Raw genomic sequence first — 20,218 nt, forward strand, 5'->3', positions numbered from 1 at the left:
TAGAAGGTTTAAGAATGGTTATCCCTCCACACACAAATGGTGAAGAAAATAAATAATTGTTACGAAAGGCAATAAATGTTACTTTCTATTTACCTGAATGAGTTTATTTTATGTTTTAAAGTATTTTCAAGTGCTTTTCTTTATTTTTATAATCTTAAATTGCGGGTTTATGGGTGCTAAATATTTTCAAAATTTCCAGAAAAAAAAAAATAATAAAATAAAAACAGTAGCCGCTAGATCCAAATTTTACCCGCTAGATTGCAAAGGGAATCTCCAGATCTAGCGAGAAAACTGCTAAATTGGCAACATTGATTATTTCCCTTTATCGGCGTAACGTAAAATATTACCATGTAAAAATGATTCTATTTATCTATAAAAGAAAAATTTTTTTAGATTGCACTTTTTTCGATTTTCGATACTTATCGGATTAATTTCTGTACGAAACATATCTAAGAACACTGCCAGATATATAAAATTCCTTTGTGAGAAATTTGCAAATGATAGACTCAGCCGTTTCAGAAACTGTGAGGAAAGAAAGCAACACACAAAAAATAACTTTTATATAATAGAAGTGATATACGTATATATATATATATATATATATATATATATATATATATATATATATATATCACTGATACATATATATATATACGTATATCACTTCTATGTATATATATATACGTATATCACTTCTATGTATATATATATATATATATATATATATATATCACTGATACATATATATATACGTATATCACTTCTATGTGTGTGTGTGTGTGTGTGTGTGTGTGTGTATATATATATATATATATATGTACACACACATGAAGAGAGAGAGAGAGAGAGAGGGGGGAGAAAGAGAGCAAAAGGGTTGATAGAGAAAAAGGGATAGAACAAAAGAAGAAAATAATGAGAGAAAGGTGGAACAGAAGGGGAGATAAAGAAAGTAAGAAAAGAGAGAGAGAGAGAGAGAGAAAGAGAGAAAGAGAAAGGGGGGAGTCAGAGTGAAAGGTGGGAGAAATAAAAATAAACACCGGAACCTGTATATTTTATGTATTCTAAATACATAAAATAAAAAAAATATAAGGTGATTACGTTTTTCAGTAGGTCACCTTAGCCTATTTTGAGGTCAAATTACCAGAAACGTCGCAACATTTACCTGCTGTGGCCATAAAATAAATGGGCGTCTGCTTGTGAAAACTTTCCGGCACATTTTCGATGGCCGTAAGCACCATCGGCTCGATGTAGTCCCCGATGGCTGTGATGTTGTCGTAGTATTCGCTTATACCAGGTTCGAATCGTTTTGTCATAATCTCCGTGAGGAACGGTATCTCGTCTCGCGTGTGTGGTTTCGTCCATTTGTAAATGCGCAGTTTTGTGCTGGTCGATCCACCGTCGAGGAAGACGCTATACTGGAGACCCGGAGGAAGGCGAGTAATACGGGGTGAACCGATCACCGATTGTAGGCACAGGTAGAAGATAAAAAATAAAATGTAAAGGTTCGATAGCTGAAACGAAAAAAGAAGAAAACGGAAAACATTACAAACGAAGAAGCAGAACCTTACTGGGAACGTTATCATTTCCAGGGCTAGTACACTTATTGTGGGAAGTTTTGTTGGCGATAAACAGGGTTCGCATTAAGTCATTTTACAAATTAAAAAGTTTAGGTGCTTGATTGGAATAAAAATAAAAATCGAAAAATTGAATTTCATCTTAAAGCAATATTATATATACTTAATTGTCGCGTCGAACTTAGTAACATATTCAAAAATTGCGAAAAATGATAAAGTAGAAAATTAATTATTGATAAAAATTAAAAAAAAAATATAAGTTTTACTTAAATAGTAAACAAATGATTTTTTATGATAGCAGGGGGGTGGAGGGAAACTGCAGGATGTGAAGGGATTTCATATAATAATGGCGGATTGCTGGATCGTGAAAGTAAATGTTTTATGTATTAATGCAGTAATATTTTCGACATGACAATTAAGTAGACAGTATTGCTTTTAGTTGAAATTCGATTTTTCGATTTTTGTTCTTATTTCGAACAAACACTAAAGTTCATTACGAGGAAGACAGTTGCGATATCTTGACAAAATTTGTTTTGTTCTAATTCATGCTAATTAAACTTTTAAAGCTCATTTAATACACGCAAATGTGGGTACCATTAGCTGCACGAAGTAAATAAAGATGGTGCTTAAGATGCGCTTGGTCGTCAACCTTCATCTTCATCCAAAACTAAACGGGTATTTAGTTCTCTCCCACTGCAAGAACTTAGACACCAGGGTCATAAAATGGGATTGAGAAGTCAGCACCCCCGAGGAGTGGCACTCTGACCCGCAAAAAGTGCCTGGGCAGCCCTATCGGCATTCCCCGGTGAAGGTGCCTCAGGCGATCAGCAATAAACTAACTTTTTCTCAAAGAGAGAAGGCAAAGCCTAGGATGGTGGACCGTCTAGAACTGCACAGAACTTTACTCCCACCGCAAAAATCAACAGAGACCGGATCATTAAAGGAAAGGTCTAATCACTGTTGATTTGGGGGACCCGGGATAAAAATCCGTAGCCGACTAAACATGCCTCTATAATTTTGGTGATGTCATTTATGAACTAAACGACTCGATGCTGGATCTTTTCCAAATTTAGTGGGCCTCCCCGCTCTGTTTCCTCACAGAAAAGGCGTTGCGAGTCTATCTCGGCTCTATCGTTACTTTTATGGTAAGCATTCGACTGAGCTCCAATCTATGGCCCCTCTCTGTAAAACATTCGCAATAAATACTTGTCTAGCTACAGCAACTGGCAACAACATCCCTCACTCCCTATATGTGCTGAAATCTAAACGAAAATTCCCCCCCCCGCGGCCTTGCCCCCCCCCCCTTTTGTGCATGTCCCCATTAACTGGCACCACACCAAATAAGAAAGGAGGATAAAGGAAGATGAAAAGACCAAGGAGTGAAAGCACTAGCCAGACCACCGCTGGTTCAGTGCAAACAAGACAGGGACCTTGGGGAGGCTTATTGTCACCGAAATTCCAGTAGAGGTCAGAGAAATCAATGGTAGCCGGTTGTTGCGATAACGCAAATTCATCTGCAAAGGTTATTGAAAGTGGCGGAGCGTACTGAAATTTGGAATACTTGTTGTCACTCAGACTTCAGAGAACACCACAAGTTTTTTCTTAAAGAGAAATCTTTGATGGTGGCTTGTGTAACTACTCCCAAGGAGTAAATAATAATAATAATAATAATAATAATAATAATAATAATAATAATAATAATAATAATAATAATAATAATAATAATAATGTGCCCATCGAATATATTCATAATAATCTGTTCATTAGTTTTAAATACGCACACACACACACACACACACACACACACACACACACACACACACACAATCTCTCTCTCTCTCTCTCTATATATATATATATATATATATATATATATAAATAATTTATTATTTGTAAATATTTATTTAAATAATTTATTATTTTAAAATATTTATTTAAATATTTTCTACGTGCATAAAATTAAGTTATATATCATATCTATGACTGACAAAAACCTAATACACAGCTTACCAACTGAAACAAGAAAAAAATGCTCGCCAGATCGAGAAAATAAACAGAAAACTAAAGAAGAAATAAAACTGTCGTATTTAATCAAACAGGCCTCATAACGACTTGCTGTCAAAATATACATATTTTAAGGACTTGCTGCTAAAACACACACAGACATATTAAATTGAAATACTTATGAAATACGCTTGAAAGCCGAATTCAATGCTATATTATGAAAAAAAGTATTACAGGTATTTTTTTGTTTTCAAAACGTTGCGTTGAATTCGACTTTCAAACGTATTTCATACGTATTTCAACTTATTCAAATTCAATCATTGCTTCTAACACGGAAAACACTACACTGATTATATATATATATATATATATATATATATATATATATAGAGAGAGAGAGAGAGAGAGAGAGAGAGAGATTGTAAATTTTATAAAATATATTAAGTAATAAAGCTATACGGAATTTTTCGCTTTCGTCCTCGTGAGGATTCGTCAGGCTATTGCTATTTAATTGCTTCCTCACGAGAGCAATATGTGACATCAGCTTCCCAAAAAGGGGCACTCCGGAAATAGGCAAACATAAAATTGCCTTAGTATAGAAATGTTTCCCCCTTCATTTACTAAGGACATATTAACTTAAGTGTAACATCAGAACAGATACTACGCTCTAATCTTAGCTCGAAGGTCAGACTTACTTTTTCTAATTGCACGGAATTAATGTAGCGTCGTGTTTTTATATACTCAAGTGGTACTGAGTTTGTTAGTCAGACAATTAGATTCTTAGTTATTTACACACCCGTTTATTGTACCCACTGATCGCGCGCACCTGTTTATGTTTTGTTTTAGCGAGGATTTTTTTTTCATTTCGTTGCGATCGGAGATGATTTTGTTCTAATTTGGATACTTATTTACATTTTATATTATCAATTTATTTATTAATTATCATAATTATCATTTTTCTTATCTATATATTAATACGATAGCGTGTGTTATTTTCTGTGTTACGCTTACATCCGAGTTGTTTAATTGTTATGGACTTCCATTTCTAGTAATAAAAAAAATTACCAAGAATTCTTCATAAGTTTTGGATTCAGTTTCGATTATAACTGATGGAACTCAAGTCATTTATTTTTTTTATAAATAATTTTTCATAAGTTTCGGTTTCGATTATAGTTGAAGGAACTGAAGTTATATATATATATATATATATATATATATATATATATATATATATTGCATAAGTTTTAGTTTCAATTTTAATTCAAGCTAATGAACCCAAGTCATATAGATATATTTTTATTTATTTTGAACTCGCAATTTTATAATATATAAAAATCGATAGAACATTAATTCTATAATAATATATAAAAATCGATAGAACATTAACTCTATAATAATATATAAAAATCGATAGAACATTAACTCTATAATAATATATAAAAATCGATAGAACATTAACTCTATAATAATATATAAAAATCGATAGAACATTAATTCTATAATAATATATAAAAATCGATAGAACATTAATTCTATAATAATATATAAAAATCGATAGAACATTAACTCTATAATAATATATAAAAATCGATAGAACATTAACTCTATAATAATATATAAAAATCGATAGAACATTAATTCTATAATAATATATAAAAATCGATAGAACATTAACTCTATAATAATATATAAAAATCGATAGAACATTAACTCTATAATAATATATAAAAATCGATAGAACATTAACTCTATAATAATATATACGAAATCTGCAAGAATTAAAATATCATATTAAGCGTACTTTACGACCGTGCTACAACAGGTGTCCCTGTTATCTTAGATAAATACTTTTGCGGTTTAACAAAAGAACTACAATAATATCAGAGCGTCTTCATTTACGCTGAACATCTACAGAATTCTAACATCAATAGATTACATATGAATGAGTCCGCTGTGGAATTTCCACATGGCCGCTAGTTGTTGTAATTATTAGTAGTTCATCATTTTATTATCGTTATCCTAAGGAAAACTTTGTTTTTTTTTTTTTGCATACATACGTTTGCTATTTCACTCATGCAATTGAATCCAGTTTAATAAAGGCATGTCATTCATATGTAAGGCCCCTCCACCCCCTGGATTTTAAAAGTAGATAGTACGGTCACAGAAGTACATTCAAATACGAAAAACGCCGAATTAAAACAGCATTAGCGAACCAGTACTGGGAACTAAAAAAAAAAGTGGATGATCGCGCATAATAGAGTGGAAAATAGTACGGCAAGGCAGCACATGTAGAGTCTTAGATAACCTATGTAGACTATGTCTGAATGAGAAATTAGCTATTCTAAACTTTAAGAACCCCCAAAACTTATTACGCTGCATGAGTAAAATAGCAAAAGTATGTATGCACTAAATAAACTTTAGCTTAGAATAACGGGGACAAATGATAAACTACTACTACTACTACTACTACTACTACTACTACTACTACTACTACTACTACTACTACTACTACTACTACTACTACTACTAACAACAACAATAACAAAAATGATAATCATAATTATAATAATAATTAATAAATAAACAAATACACAAACAAATACTTTAGTATAACATAAAATATAAATAAACTTCCGATCACAAAAGAATGAACAAAAATCATCGCTAAAACAACAAATAATAGGACCGTGCGCTCTTATTGGCGTCAATAAAGGGTATATGAATAACTAGGAATCTGATTGGTTGACTAGCAAACCCAGTACCACGTGGATATAAAAAACACACACACAGAACAACATCATTCCATGCAATAGCCTGACGAATCCTCACGAGGATTTAACGCTGTAAATTTGCAGCTTAAGTGCCATATATATATTTTCAAAACTTACTACCTTGCTCCACTTACACATTGAGCATCGTCGAAGTAAATACTGAAAATATTTACATGAAATTTTATGTACGTACATAAAATGATATATATATATATATATATATATATATATATATATATATATATATATATATATATATATATATATATACTTTTTATTCATGTTACCTAAATATTTTAATAACGCTACACCATAATCATGATAATGTGTCGGTCAATTAGTTACAAATTATTAAAGATCACATCAGGCGATTTGGCATTTAAGAAAGTCAAGTCCTCAACAAAACAAAGAAAAAATGACATGATATATCTTTAGGTATTTATAAGCAATTGACCGAAACCTTGTCATGATCGTGTAGCAATATTAAAATGTTTATGCAAACATAAATCTAATATAAAAGGCGATATGTCTGTCTGTCTCTTCGTCCGGCTGTCTTCGTATTTTCAAACTCTATCACCTCCGAAACTAAAAGTCGTAGAGTGGCGCTATGGGCCTCAAATGATTGAATTTTTTACGGGGCATTCTTTTATGAGTCTTTAGCCGGCTAAAATAGTTTTTAAGAGGTCAAAAATAGGTCAAAATTGAAAATATATACATTTTGTACATCCATCTTAGTTTATTTTTAATTTTTAATCAGTTCATATGCGTGTTATGTTGGTACAGTGGTAACGTCACCAGCTTTGTATGCTACTGTTTTGCTTTCGATTTCGATACTAGCTGTTGGCACCAAAATACTTTTTTTTTTTTTTACTTTTGAAATCATGACTCTATAAAAATACTAGCAGGCCGCCCGACTTTGCTCGGTCGTTAAATACGGTTAAATATGATATTTTGGTTTGTGCGGATTTCGAATTATATTATATTGGACCCAAAATATAGTAATGGTTTCAAAAGTTTAAAAAAAAAAATGCCTCGTGCGCCACCACCGGGAATCGAAACCAAAACGTTTAGCTTACAATTTACCTTTTCCTTTGACGTCAATACCTGAGCTATGAAGACACGTTTGCTGCAAGGCTAAAACTTAAAACATGAAAAAAATAGCTATTACATTACGCATGCATATTCGTAACGCCGTCGTTTGACCTTCACCTGGCAAACTCCATTTTTTTAATTTTTACATTTTTGTACCGATTTTCCCCGACTAAAACTCAAATATAAAGTTTTGCATGGGTTCGAATACCCTATATATTAAGTTTAATGCCTGTAGACCCAAAACTGACAGATGAGTTTGGTAGGCAAATTTTTTAAACATATATGTATATATATATATATATATATATATATATATATATATATATATATATATATATATATATATACACGTATGCATAATACAGGGTGACCCCCCCCCAAAAAAAAAGCAAGCCCCGTGTACACAATGTGATATCTCCATTATTTATTCACCGATTGCCCTTATTTTACAGGACATGGCAGAATCAACGACACACACCAAGACTCCAGTGGGAGCTGGGACAAAGAATACACTGTGTTAAATTTTACTACAAGACAGGCTCGTTTAAGAAAACCCAGGACAGTTTCATGCGTCAGTTCGAATGTGAAAAGGCTCCATCCAAAAGCAGAATTCAGAACTGGGTGGACCATTTCGAGAAGTATGGGACCGTGGAGAACCTCAACGCTGCCAGAGAGAACCGTCCAAGCCTCTTGGGACGCCCCAAGAAGCGAATAGCCGAGCTGGTTGAAAGAGTGAGAGAGTCTCTCCAGCAGAGTCCTAAACGCTCTGTGCATAAGCGAAGTCAGTCTCTCAGTATGTCCCGTGAACGATATCAGGGCTTACCCATACAGAATACAGACGCTGCAAACCCTTACAAGAAGCAGAGGAGGGCTATGGCAGTCAAGATGCTCGAGAAGATCGAGGAGACACCAAGTTTCCTTAACCTCCTTTGGACCTCAGATGAAGCCCACTTCCATCTTGATGGAAAGGCTAACTCCAAGATAAATGTCTTCTGCGGGTCCTCCAGACCCAATGAGGTAGCCACCCAGCCCCTGCACTCTCCTAAGTGCACGGTGTGGGGTGCAATCTCGGCCAGAGGCATCATCGGACCAATCTTCATCGAAGAATCTGGCGCAGCAGTGACAGTCACCAAGGAGCAGTATGTGGAGGTCCTCAAAACCTTCAAGAGTGAGCTCCAGACCATCTACCTGTCGCTCATGAGCAAGTTCTGGTTCCAGCAGGACGGAGCAAGTTTTCACACCTCAAACATGTCCCGAGTGATCAGTCTCAAGACTGATTTTGAGTAGGCACCCCATAGCCCTGACCTAAGGCCCCCAGATTTTTTTCTTTGGGGCTATCTTAAGGACAGAGTCTGCGCAGGGAAACCCAGAACCATCACGGAACTCAAAGAAGCCATCAGGGAGGAGATGAGAGCCATTACTAATTCGGTCTGTAAGAACGTCATGGACAATTTCGTGCTGCGCCTCAAGAAATGCACGGAGCTAAATGGAGGCCATCTAGAACATATGCTGTAGAACGGAGAAAAAAAGGTCAAAGACCCTAGTGTTTTGATGTGATGTTTAGAATATAATAAACTAGTTATGACCAAAGTTTCATTTCATTCGGACAAAACACTAAGAAACAGGGCCTAATTAGAATTGGGGCCCGTTTTTTGGGGTCACCTTGTGTATATAGAAAGAGGTTTGTGTTTGCTATAACCTTTTTACGCAAATATTACGCAAGTATAAATCATGTAGAATATCTGCATGAATATAATTACACGTAATAATTAACTAAAGATGATCATCTCATAAGAAAACCGAAAAAGCTAAAACGGAATTAATTAAAATGAATGCTTAAAAGAATATGCGAATTAGCTAGATCTTTTGCAGATGAATGCAATTCCACGATCCATATAGAACAAAGTTGTATTTTCTTTTTAAATAAATAGGAAGAAAGGTGTTTTGATATGAATATCAATACATAAAATAAAAAATTAAAAAGAAAAACGAATTTATAAGAGTATAGATAGATATACGAAATCTGGGCATTAAAATATCATATTTAAGCGTATTTTACGACCGGGCAAAGCCGGGCGCCCCCTGCTAGGCAAATCTAATATATAAAAAGCTATATGGCTGTCTTCATACTACCAAACTATCTCCTCCGAAACAATAAGTTGCAGATTGGCGCCAGGGGCACCAAATGATTGGATTTTTTTCAGACCGTCTTTAGCCGATTAAAATAGTTGAATGGGTTAAATTAAAAAAAAATCGTTATACATTTTGTACAATAATTTTAGTTTATTTTTAAATTTTAATTTTTAATCAGTTCATATGCGTGTCACGTCGGTACAGTGGTAACGCCACCAGCTTTAAAGATTTCGATTCTAGCTGATGGCACCCAAATATTTTCTTTTTTACTTCTCGGGACTCTACAGAAATATATAAGAAATTTGGACAAATAAAAATATCATATTTAAGCGTATTTTACGACCGGGCAAAGCCGGATGCTCCCTTAGTAAAAAATATATTTTTCTTTATTTACTACCGAGCACTCTTATATAAACTTCGGTAATTTTTTTGTTTTTTTTCTTTGGATATTCTTAACCTGGATTTATATATATATATATATATATATATATATATATATATATATATATATATATATATATATATATATACCAGCGGGGGGGGGGTACCCGGCGCGTTGCTCGGGTGTTTAGAGGTGTGTGTGCTCGGGCGGGGGGAGGGGGTAATCAAAACATAAGAATAAGCGGAGTAAATATTTTTAAATATTAAATAATGAATTATTAAATATTTTTTATTTGTTTAATATTATATATAAAAAAATGTTAAAACTTAAAAAAAATCGAAAAAAACAAAACAAAAAAAAAACCTAACAGAAGGCAAATGAACGATGTTAAAATTTCTTAAAATCGGAAAAACAAAAACAAAAAAAAAACGCGAATGTGATGGAAAAAAACCCTCAGAAAAACGAATGTTAAAACGTCTTTAAAAAATCTGAAAAATAAAAACAAAAAACAGAAAAAATGGCTTAAATAACCTGTTTCCATATTAAAATTAAAAAAAGTCGAAAAAATATCTTACACCACGATTCGAATTTTAAACCTTTATATAATGACGCCGACCTCTAATCGAATGATCTAAGACGACGTTGACGAAATTGGGTCGTTTTTTTAAATATTTAAACTAAATCATGTTTCGACGTCATTTGCGCATGCGTAGAGGCGAACTTGTCATGAAAGGACGGTTTTTGCTACACCCTCCCTATACAAAACTGATGATTTTAGGGTGAAGGAATTAATGTTTTTGGCCAATTTTTTTATATTTGTCGGGCGAAGGCGCGAGCGTTAAAATGATACTTATCTGGCGAAAATCCGTGGCCCGTGTCGAAAGTTTTTGCGAGACACACACACACACACACACACACACACATTTTCGCTTTTATATATATATATACTAGCGGGGGGTACCCTGCGTTGCCCGGGTGTTTAGAGGTGTGTGTGCTCGGGCGGGGTGTTAATCAAAACATAAGAATAAGCGAAGTGAATATTTTAAAACTTAAAAAAATCGAAAAACACACACACACACACACACACACACACACACAAAACTAACGTAACGCAAACGAATGTAAAAATGGGGAAAAAAAAAAAAAAAAAAAAGAAAACGCGAAAAAGAAACAGAAAAAAGAACGTTAAAACTACTTTAAAAAATCTGAGGAATACCCACCTCCCAAAAAAACACGTGAAAAATGGCTTAAATAACCCCGGGGGTACCCGGCGTTGCCCGGGTGTTTCGAGGTGTGTGTGCCGGGCGGGGGTGTGGAGGTGTTAATCAAAAGATAAGAATAAGCGAAGTAAATATATCGAAAAAAAACACAAAAAAACTAACGTAAGGCAAACAAACGATGTTAAATGTAAAAATGGGGGTGGGGAAACGCGAAACAGAAAAACGAACATTAAAACTTAGTTAAAAAATCTGAAAAATAACCCCTCCCAAAACACGTGAAAAATGGCTTAGATAACCCTGTTTCAATATTATAATTTAAAAAAATCGAAAAAAAAAAGACATCTCACACCACGATTCGAACCCAAAACCTTAAGATAATGAGGCCGCGCTCTAAGCAACTGAGCTAAGACGACGTCGACGAAATGGTGTCGGTTTTTTTAATATTTGAAGTAAATCATGTTCCGACGTCGTATGACGCATATGTAGAAACGAACTTGTCATGAGAGGACGGTTTTTGCTGACCACTCCCTGTAGAAAACTGACGATTTTAGAGGGTGAAAGAATTAATGTCTTTGGCCAATTTTTCGATATTTGTCGGGCGAAGGTTGGAAGTTTAAAATGATACCAATCTTGTGAAAATCCGTGACCCGTGACGAAAGTTTTTGTGAGACATACAAACACACATACATACATACATAAAAAAACATACATACACACATTCTTGCTTTTATATATATAGATAGAATATATATATATATATATATATATATATATATATATATATATATATACGTGAGGCGTTCCAAAATTAATCCCTCCTATTCTTTTATTTCGCCTAAATGGATCAGAGGGGATTGCAAATTGTATTTTTATTTATAACCTGAAAATCTCAAATCCCTGTTGCAGATATTGAGGATATGAGACTCTAACGAAGTTACCCTTGTCATGGAGTGCTTCAAAAGCAGAGATGCGTCATTGAATTCCTGGTAAAAGTGCATTGAGAATGATGGGGACTATGTAGAAAAATGTATTCTGGGGCATAAAAGGTTGCTCATTTTAATGGAACCAATCCAGGCTTCATAGCTCTTTAACTATTTGAGTTAAAAATAGTAGACGTTATTTTTGAAACGACCCTCGTATGACAAAGTACGCCCCAGACGCTCACGCACAACCATCGCTAGCAAAAGTACATTTTGAATGATGGAGACTATATAGAAATAGTGTTAATATTGTATTACACCAGTCTTCGTAGCTCTTCAACTTTTTTGAGTGGAAATAAGAGGTTTTAGTTTTGGAACGATCCCCCTATATATATATATATATATATATATATATATATATATATATATATATATATATATATATATATATATATGTGTCAGGTCATGTCATATGCTACTGGTACCATGTAACCCAGTACTACCTGCCTCATGGTCGGGTCATCGGCGACTAAACTGGTTCCCACACCAGACTTGTTTGGTGAGGAGGGCGGCTAGTCTCCCTGAAGGATTAAAAACAAGACCTTCCAAAGGGCGAATGAACTCTTTTTCTGGGTCAACGGCCAACTAGCACCGTGTATATTTGTGTGTGTGTGTGTATATGTGTATTGGGGTAGAAAGGGCTCCCGTAAGTCGTGGTGAAGGCAACCTTTCTAGGAGAAGCAAATCTCTGATTAAAAAAAAAACATAAAGCGGAAGACCAGTACCCGCATTAAGCTGGTCTGCAGTTTAATTTGTTGCTGGCTATCTTGCTCTTGTTTGTTGCTGGATCTCAACATTTTGAACCGAGAGAGAGACTTAGCTGTCGTACAAAGCTAAGACTCTGTAACATCATATTTGTATAGATACTCCCTCAGACATTTGGGCTCATGGATTTTAAATGTCGGAGGGAGTGGCACTCGTCTGACAAGACGTTGCAATCATCATCATATACATATATGTATATATATATATGTATATATGTATGTATACATATGTATATATGTATATGCATATATGCATATGTATATATATGAATATATATATATATATATATATATATATATATGTATATTTTGTATAATGTGTGTACAGAAAGTTGTTAGATGAGATAAGTCATTGGTACTGTCGGTTTCAAACCCGATAATTAGAACCGTTTTAGTTATTCATATCAAGCTCTCTTCAGCCAATACTCATCTGATGAGTAATGGCTGAAGAGAGCTTGATATGGATATCTAAAACGGTCCTAATTATCGGGCTTGAAACCGACGGTACCAATGACTTATCTCATCTAACAACTTTCTGTACACAAAATACAAAATATAAATACACTCTTATTTTTCGGATTTTCCTTTTAATTGAGCACTTTGTTGGATCCCCCCCCCTCAAAAAAAAACTAATCATATATATATATATATATATATATATATATATATATATATATATATATATATATATATATATATATATATTCATTGTTCTCTGCTTTTAAGTAGGAATGAATCTGATACACCCCGAATGTTGATATACACAACCAATCAAATGTATTTATTTAACCGCATTAATAGCATTCCTTAGTTTTTACATTACAATCTAAGAAATGCAATACACAAACAACGTTACTGATAACAGTATACATAGTCATTTCAAAAAGGTTTTGAAGAATTTATCAAGAAAAATCCCTTTTAACTGATAAGCGAAAGAAAAAAAAAAAAACAAACAAGAAGAAATATTAAAAAAACAAATAAACAAGAAGAAATATTAAAAAACACCTGTTTGACCTGATTTTCTTGTTATCTTTCAATCATGCTTATTTTGAAGAGATTTTTTTTGTCGACAGGACAGAAATATTTACAAAGGCAATCTAACGCACTTCACTGCAATTTATTTGAAGAAATTACTTAATCCGATACGACAGTTTTCTAATATGTAGACATCTTTAGAATCAGCTGATAAGAAGCAACAACCAAGGGAAATAACTTTTATTGCATACTTGATTCGATTCGTTTTTCTTACACCTTACTTTGTTTTTATTAAATCAAAAGCACACACACTTTTAAATGAACAAAACAATGTATGTTTATCGAATATACAAATATTAAGAAAACAGTTTTGAACAGAATACATTGCAATAGCGTCCAAAACTGAGGGACAACATTTTAAAACCTAATATTTTTTAGAAATAACAATTGTGAAAAGTTGACATTTGGACAACTCCTAGTCGTTATCATCCATAATAACATAGTAAAATTTGAATCATTTGCAAAGGATAGAAAAAGAATTATAACAATTATTTTATTTATTTTCCAAATAGGAACGTCCAAAAGTAAAGGAGAGAATTGAGAAAAACAATGTAAACAGTCAAAAAACAATAAAAAATACACGTACAATCAATATTTAGTAAATGCTCTATTGAGATACATTCGGGGTGTATCAAATACCTTCACACTTTAAAGCAAAGACAGCTGCACATCTTCGACTACAAGAATGAATCAGTTCTTGGCAATCCTCGATACTAATTCCACACCATTCTTCTTGAAGCTTCATCCACAAATCCTCAGTGTTAGTGGGATTTCTTTCCATAACTTTCACTCCTAAGGTCTTCTAACGATTTTCTATTGGATTTAAGTCAGAACTTTGCGGTGGCCAATCCATAATTTCGAAATCTTGCTCGCCACCACCTTTGCCTTGTGACATTGGGCATTATCTTGCATAAAGTTAGTCCTATCGAAACCTGACTTCTGTATGATTGGCACAACATGATCTTGAACAATGTTTTTATAGATCTGCGCGGAAATGATGGAAAAAAACAATGTAAAGAGACGTATTGGTCAAAGATTAAGTGCAAAGTGCACTAAGAAAACTGTCAAGTTTGGGGGCGGAAACGTCCTGGTATTTGGAATGTCTTCTAACCAAGGTACAACGCCTCTTGCCCGGTTACAAACTCGTGTAAACGCGCAGATCTATAAAAACATTGTTCAAGATCATGTTATGCCAATCATACAGAATTCAGGTTTCGATAGGGCTACGTTTATGCAAGATAATGCCCCATGGTAATGAGTTACCTTAGCTAGCAAGATTTCGAAATTACGGATTTTTTGGGCTATTTTTTTCGATATTTGTCGTCTAAGGAATCAATCTTCAAAATGATACTGATATCGTGAGGATTCGCAGCGTGTGTCGAAAATTTTTGCGAGACATGCAAACACACACACACACACACACACACACACACACACAGACACACACACACACACACACACACGCACGCACACGCACACACACACACACACACACAAATTTTGCCTTTTATATATTCCCCGGCGTTGCTCGAATGTGTGGAGTAAAGAACCCCGGTGAGGGGGGGGGAGTGGTAGTAGCGGTTGGGAGAAATCAAAACAACAGTAAGCAATTTGGGTGGAGAGAGATTAATAAAAGTGGCAGTAGGCAGGCTGCATTAATTAAAATCTTATTTTAAACCGTATTTTACGAACGGGCAACGTCGGGCGGTCTTCTAGTTTTCGATAATTTCAACAGTTTCAATATTAGAGTAAGACATTTTGAAATTCTAGGAGTCAAATTCGGATATTATACCCGTTCAACTCCCCAACCCCCTTGTCAACAAAATAGAAGTTTGAATGATCTAGACAATTCAAACTGTGTTCAAACATATCCGTGTTGACCAAGTTAGTTAAAGCGTCGCCAACTCAAAACAGTCCTCCTTCGTAAGACAGATTCGAAACTATGGATCTTTATTTTCCAAGCCAACAGAATAAACGTTTTAGCTGGCACGTAAATCTTTCTCGAGATAACCTGAAATGGAAGACTTATATTTATAATCTCGCTGGACAAAATGGTTGAACCATTCTACCGCTCTAGAAAGTATCTCACTCAAGATGCAATCCTCTACTTGTATAAGAGAGAAATACGTCCTAAAATGGAGTACTGTTGCCACATCTTAGGAGGAGTTGCCCAGACAACTCTCCCTGCTTCGACAGGGTTAAAAACCGGCTTTGAAACCTAATAAACGATGTCCTTTTATTCTCCTTACAACCTATTCCTCACTTTACTAGTTTATCTCTTCTCTATCGCCATTTTTATAGCAAGTGCGAGATTCGACTTCAATTTATGGTCCATTCCGTGCAAAACAGTCGCAACAAACACTCATCTACCTACAACCACTGTCAACAATTTCCCCTATCTGTGCCTAAAACTAAACCCAAATTGCATGAACAAAGCTTCTTTCCTAGATTTGATCACACGTGTAACTCTATACGGCGGGGCTACTTTTCAGCTGACTTCACCATGGTCGTTTTCAAGTTCAATGTAAACAAGTTCTTGTTAAGCCGCTCCCTTATAAAATCAAATTTTACCCCATTTTCACCATTACCCATCATTACGGCGTTGTTTCATCGACCACCTTACACGCATAAACACTTATCCTCCAGTGGCCTTCGGCCTTGATAAACGGTAATTCCCCTATATATATATATATATATATATATATATATATATATATATATGTAATATACTGAGTTCGTGTAATTCGGTAAATTTTCATATACCAATGGGTTTTAAGCCAAAAATGAGGAGTAAGCTACAAAATTATCACATTTCATAATTGAGCATTAATATACTGTGTATGCAAAATGAAGACGTCAAAACAAGGTGTTGATAGCAATAAAAAGTGTATTTCAATTTTGTGTTACAATTGTTTCAATGTCCAGTTCGACAAATTCAAGCATTATATCGTTTGAAAATTTTCAGAAACCAGAATTTCTTCAGACTTTATGAATAAACACACTTTTGACAATGGAGCATTTTTTGAAGATAAAGAAAAAAGTGGAAAATCCCTAACGGGAAAAGAAACATTTACCTTGTCTGTGGTTACGGAAAAGCCCATTTAAATATTAATATATCGCTTAATTTTCGTATCCTTATTTAAGAACAGAGTCATTGGAAGTTTCTACAGAAAACCCTAAGCCATTTAAAAATTTTTTAAAAATATATTCCATTCATTGGGTTCCTTAATTAGATCCTGCTATTCCTTTATTTCCCAATAGTTGATTTTTTATAAAAAGAATTAAAAAAATTTTTGTTTCTATATTTATATTATGGCCGTAACAACCTTGCGAAAATGTTACGGTTAGTTTTAGTTTCATATTAGTCGCAAGTAATGTTTATAGATTATCGTTATATTGGTACTTGGATTTAAGACCATTTTAGATTTAAAGTTTAATTGAATATGAAAATAAATAAAATTGGTGTATTAAATATATATATAAATCCCTGTACAGAATTTCGGGTGAAGTGTTCTAATCTATTATTATTTAATGTTTTAAAATTCATTGTTATTCTACTAGAAAAATGTTTTTATATCGTTTCTTATGATAATTATGAAGGGAGATAATCCAATTATGTTATTAAGTACGGCTAGTTAATCCTGTTTGAAACTGGGTCAATTTTGTTTCCTATAACGGTTAAAGGGAGGTAATTCAGGTCGTTTGATGTTTACGGTTCATTGATTACTAGAAGGCGTCTATGACTTAATAATTAATTTAATCAGATAGGTCCAGAACGTGCTACGATGGCTTATTTAACAAATTATATATATATATATATATATATATATATATATGTATATATATATATGTATATATATATATGTATATATATCATAATCAATGAACCGCAAGCATACACAGTATATATATATATATATATATATATATATATATATATATATATATATATATATATATAATTTGTTAAATAAGCCATCGTAGCACGTTCTGGACCTATCTGATTAAATTAATTATTAAACCATAGACGACTTCTAGTAATCAATGAACTGTAAGCATACACAATATATATATATATATATATATATATATATATATATATATATATATATATATATATATATATACATATACCTAGTCTTTGAAGTTTTTAACCTTTAAAACTATACAAAAAATATTTTTCATCATTCGTTAGAAAACCATCTAGTCAGTAAATCATTTAATCACCTGCAATCACTGCATCAACTCGCTCTCGAATTTACTATAATACCAATAATTTATTTTTCAAGGGATCATCAGTTGTTTACCATGAAACACTGTTTCGGCGATTTAATATATATATATATATATATATATATATATATATATATATATATATATTGAACAAATTAAGTATATATATATATATATATATATATATATATATATATATATATATATATATATATATATATACTTCATTTGTTAAATAAGCCATCGTAGCACGTTCTGGACCTATCTGATTAAATTAATTATTAAATCATAGACGCCTTCTAGTAATAATTGAACCGTAAGCATAGACAGTATATATATATATATATATATATATATATATATATATATATATATATATATATATATATATATATATATATACTTTTTTTTTACATTCACTCTTATTTCTGTGTACCCAGGGTGGAGGGCATTGTGTTATAATTATTGAAAACCTAAATCGTTCGACGCAAGACACGCGTCCCCCCTGTAAATTAAAAACAAACATTAATTACTTGTAAATTACCTGTCAACATTGAAGGTCTACAAACATTAAGCAAATGTCTGTCCATGATGCGGGGTGCGGTTGCATATCTTGTTTTGTCGGTGAAAAACTTTATGTCCCCTTTTATTATCAAAGCGTCTCAATCAAGCGATTATGTTGGCAGAGGTACTTTCTGTTGAATAGACATTGGCATTGTGTAGTAGCAGTATCACACACTTACACACAAACACACGCAAATATACGCACTAACTCACAAGCTGCTCGCGCACAAACATACACACAACACACACATGCACACACGCACAGTCGCAAAAACACACATGCACGCACACACGCAAACATACACGAACAAACGCACGTACACACACGCACGCAAATATACAAACATGCATCCGCACGCAAACACAGAAATATACACGCGCAAACACATACACAGACACATAAGAACGCACACTCACACACAGAAACACGCTCACAAACACACACACGTACAGAAACACGCACACAGACACATACGCATACACACGCACACATACACGCACACATACACGAACGCACGCACGTGAACATACATGCACACAAGCAAAAACACACACGCACACATACACGCACGCACGCACGTACACATACGAACACGTACACCCACATACACGCACAAACATACAGTCACACTCACACACACGCACACATACACGCACAAACATGCACACACTCATATACACACACACACACGCACACGCCTACACACAATTGTTGATTGCCCTTTATTTACTACACTAGGAAAAAACTAAAAGCTGAAACAGAGAAGAGTATCTAACTTCTACCATACGAATGAAAAACACCCGTCTGGCTTGGTTCCCACCAGTTTTGGCAAATAGCAAACAGAATCCTGAACAGAAGCGTGTGCTCCATCCCAACTATTATCAATGGACCTGAGGTAATCTCGTCAGCATCAGACAAAGCCAAACTCTTTGTCAAGAACTTTGCAGCTAATTCTACCCTTTGCGACCAAGACCGCCAACCCCCAATATTTCCTCCTGTATCAGAAAACACGCTATGTGATATACGTATATCTGTACGTGATGTTGCCAAGCTAATCAAAAACCTTGATTCCAGTAAAGCAACTGGCCCTGATGGTATTCCAATTATAGTACTCAAAAAACTTCAACCTGAACTAGCGCCCATACTTACAAAACTGTTTAAACGTTGTCTTAAGGAGAATAGTTTCCCATCTCCCTGGAAAATCTCATCAGTATGCCCTGTATTTAAGAATTCAGGTGATCGCTCATCCCCCTCTCAGTACAGGCCAATAAGTCTCCTGTGCGTCATGAGTAAGTTGCTAGAATCTGTGTTAAATACAGAAGTAATCAAACATCTCAACAAAAATAACCTTCTTAGTGACACTCAATATGGTTTCCGTTCTGCTAGATCTACAGCAGATGTCCTTACAGTTATATCGCATAGGATTAGCAAATCTCTCGACGGTGGCAATCTTTCTAGGGCAATT

At 34.0% G+C, this 20,218-nt stretch overlaps 1 protein-coding gene across 4 annotated transcripts in view; it reads right to left on the reverse strand.

Annotated features, from left to right (window-relative positions):
• Positions 1–20,218, reverse strand: part of LOC145263848 (ectonucleoside triphosphate diphosphohydrolase 8-like) — a 379,759-nt gene that overhangs the window by 35,409 nt on the left and 324,132 nt on the right. For all 4 annotated transcript variants that reach the window (XM_080120925.1, XM_080120926.1, XM_080120928.1 and 1 more), the window contains one exon: positions 1,163–1,511. In XM_080120925.1, the coding sequence (XP_079977051.1) occupies positions 1,163–1,511 (349 nt within the window). The remainder of the gene's footprint in view (positions 1–1,162; positions 1,512–20,218) is intronic.

Source organism: Euprymna scolopes, chromosome 39, assembly GCF_053919585.1.
Source record: "Euprymna scolopes isolate OS-2025 chromosome 39, ASM5391958v1, whole genome shotgun sequence".
NCBI lineage: Eukaryota > Metazoa > Mollusca > Cephalopoda > Sepiida > Sepiolidae > Euprymna > Euprymna scolopes.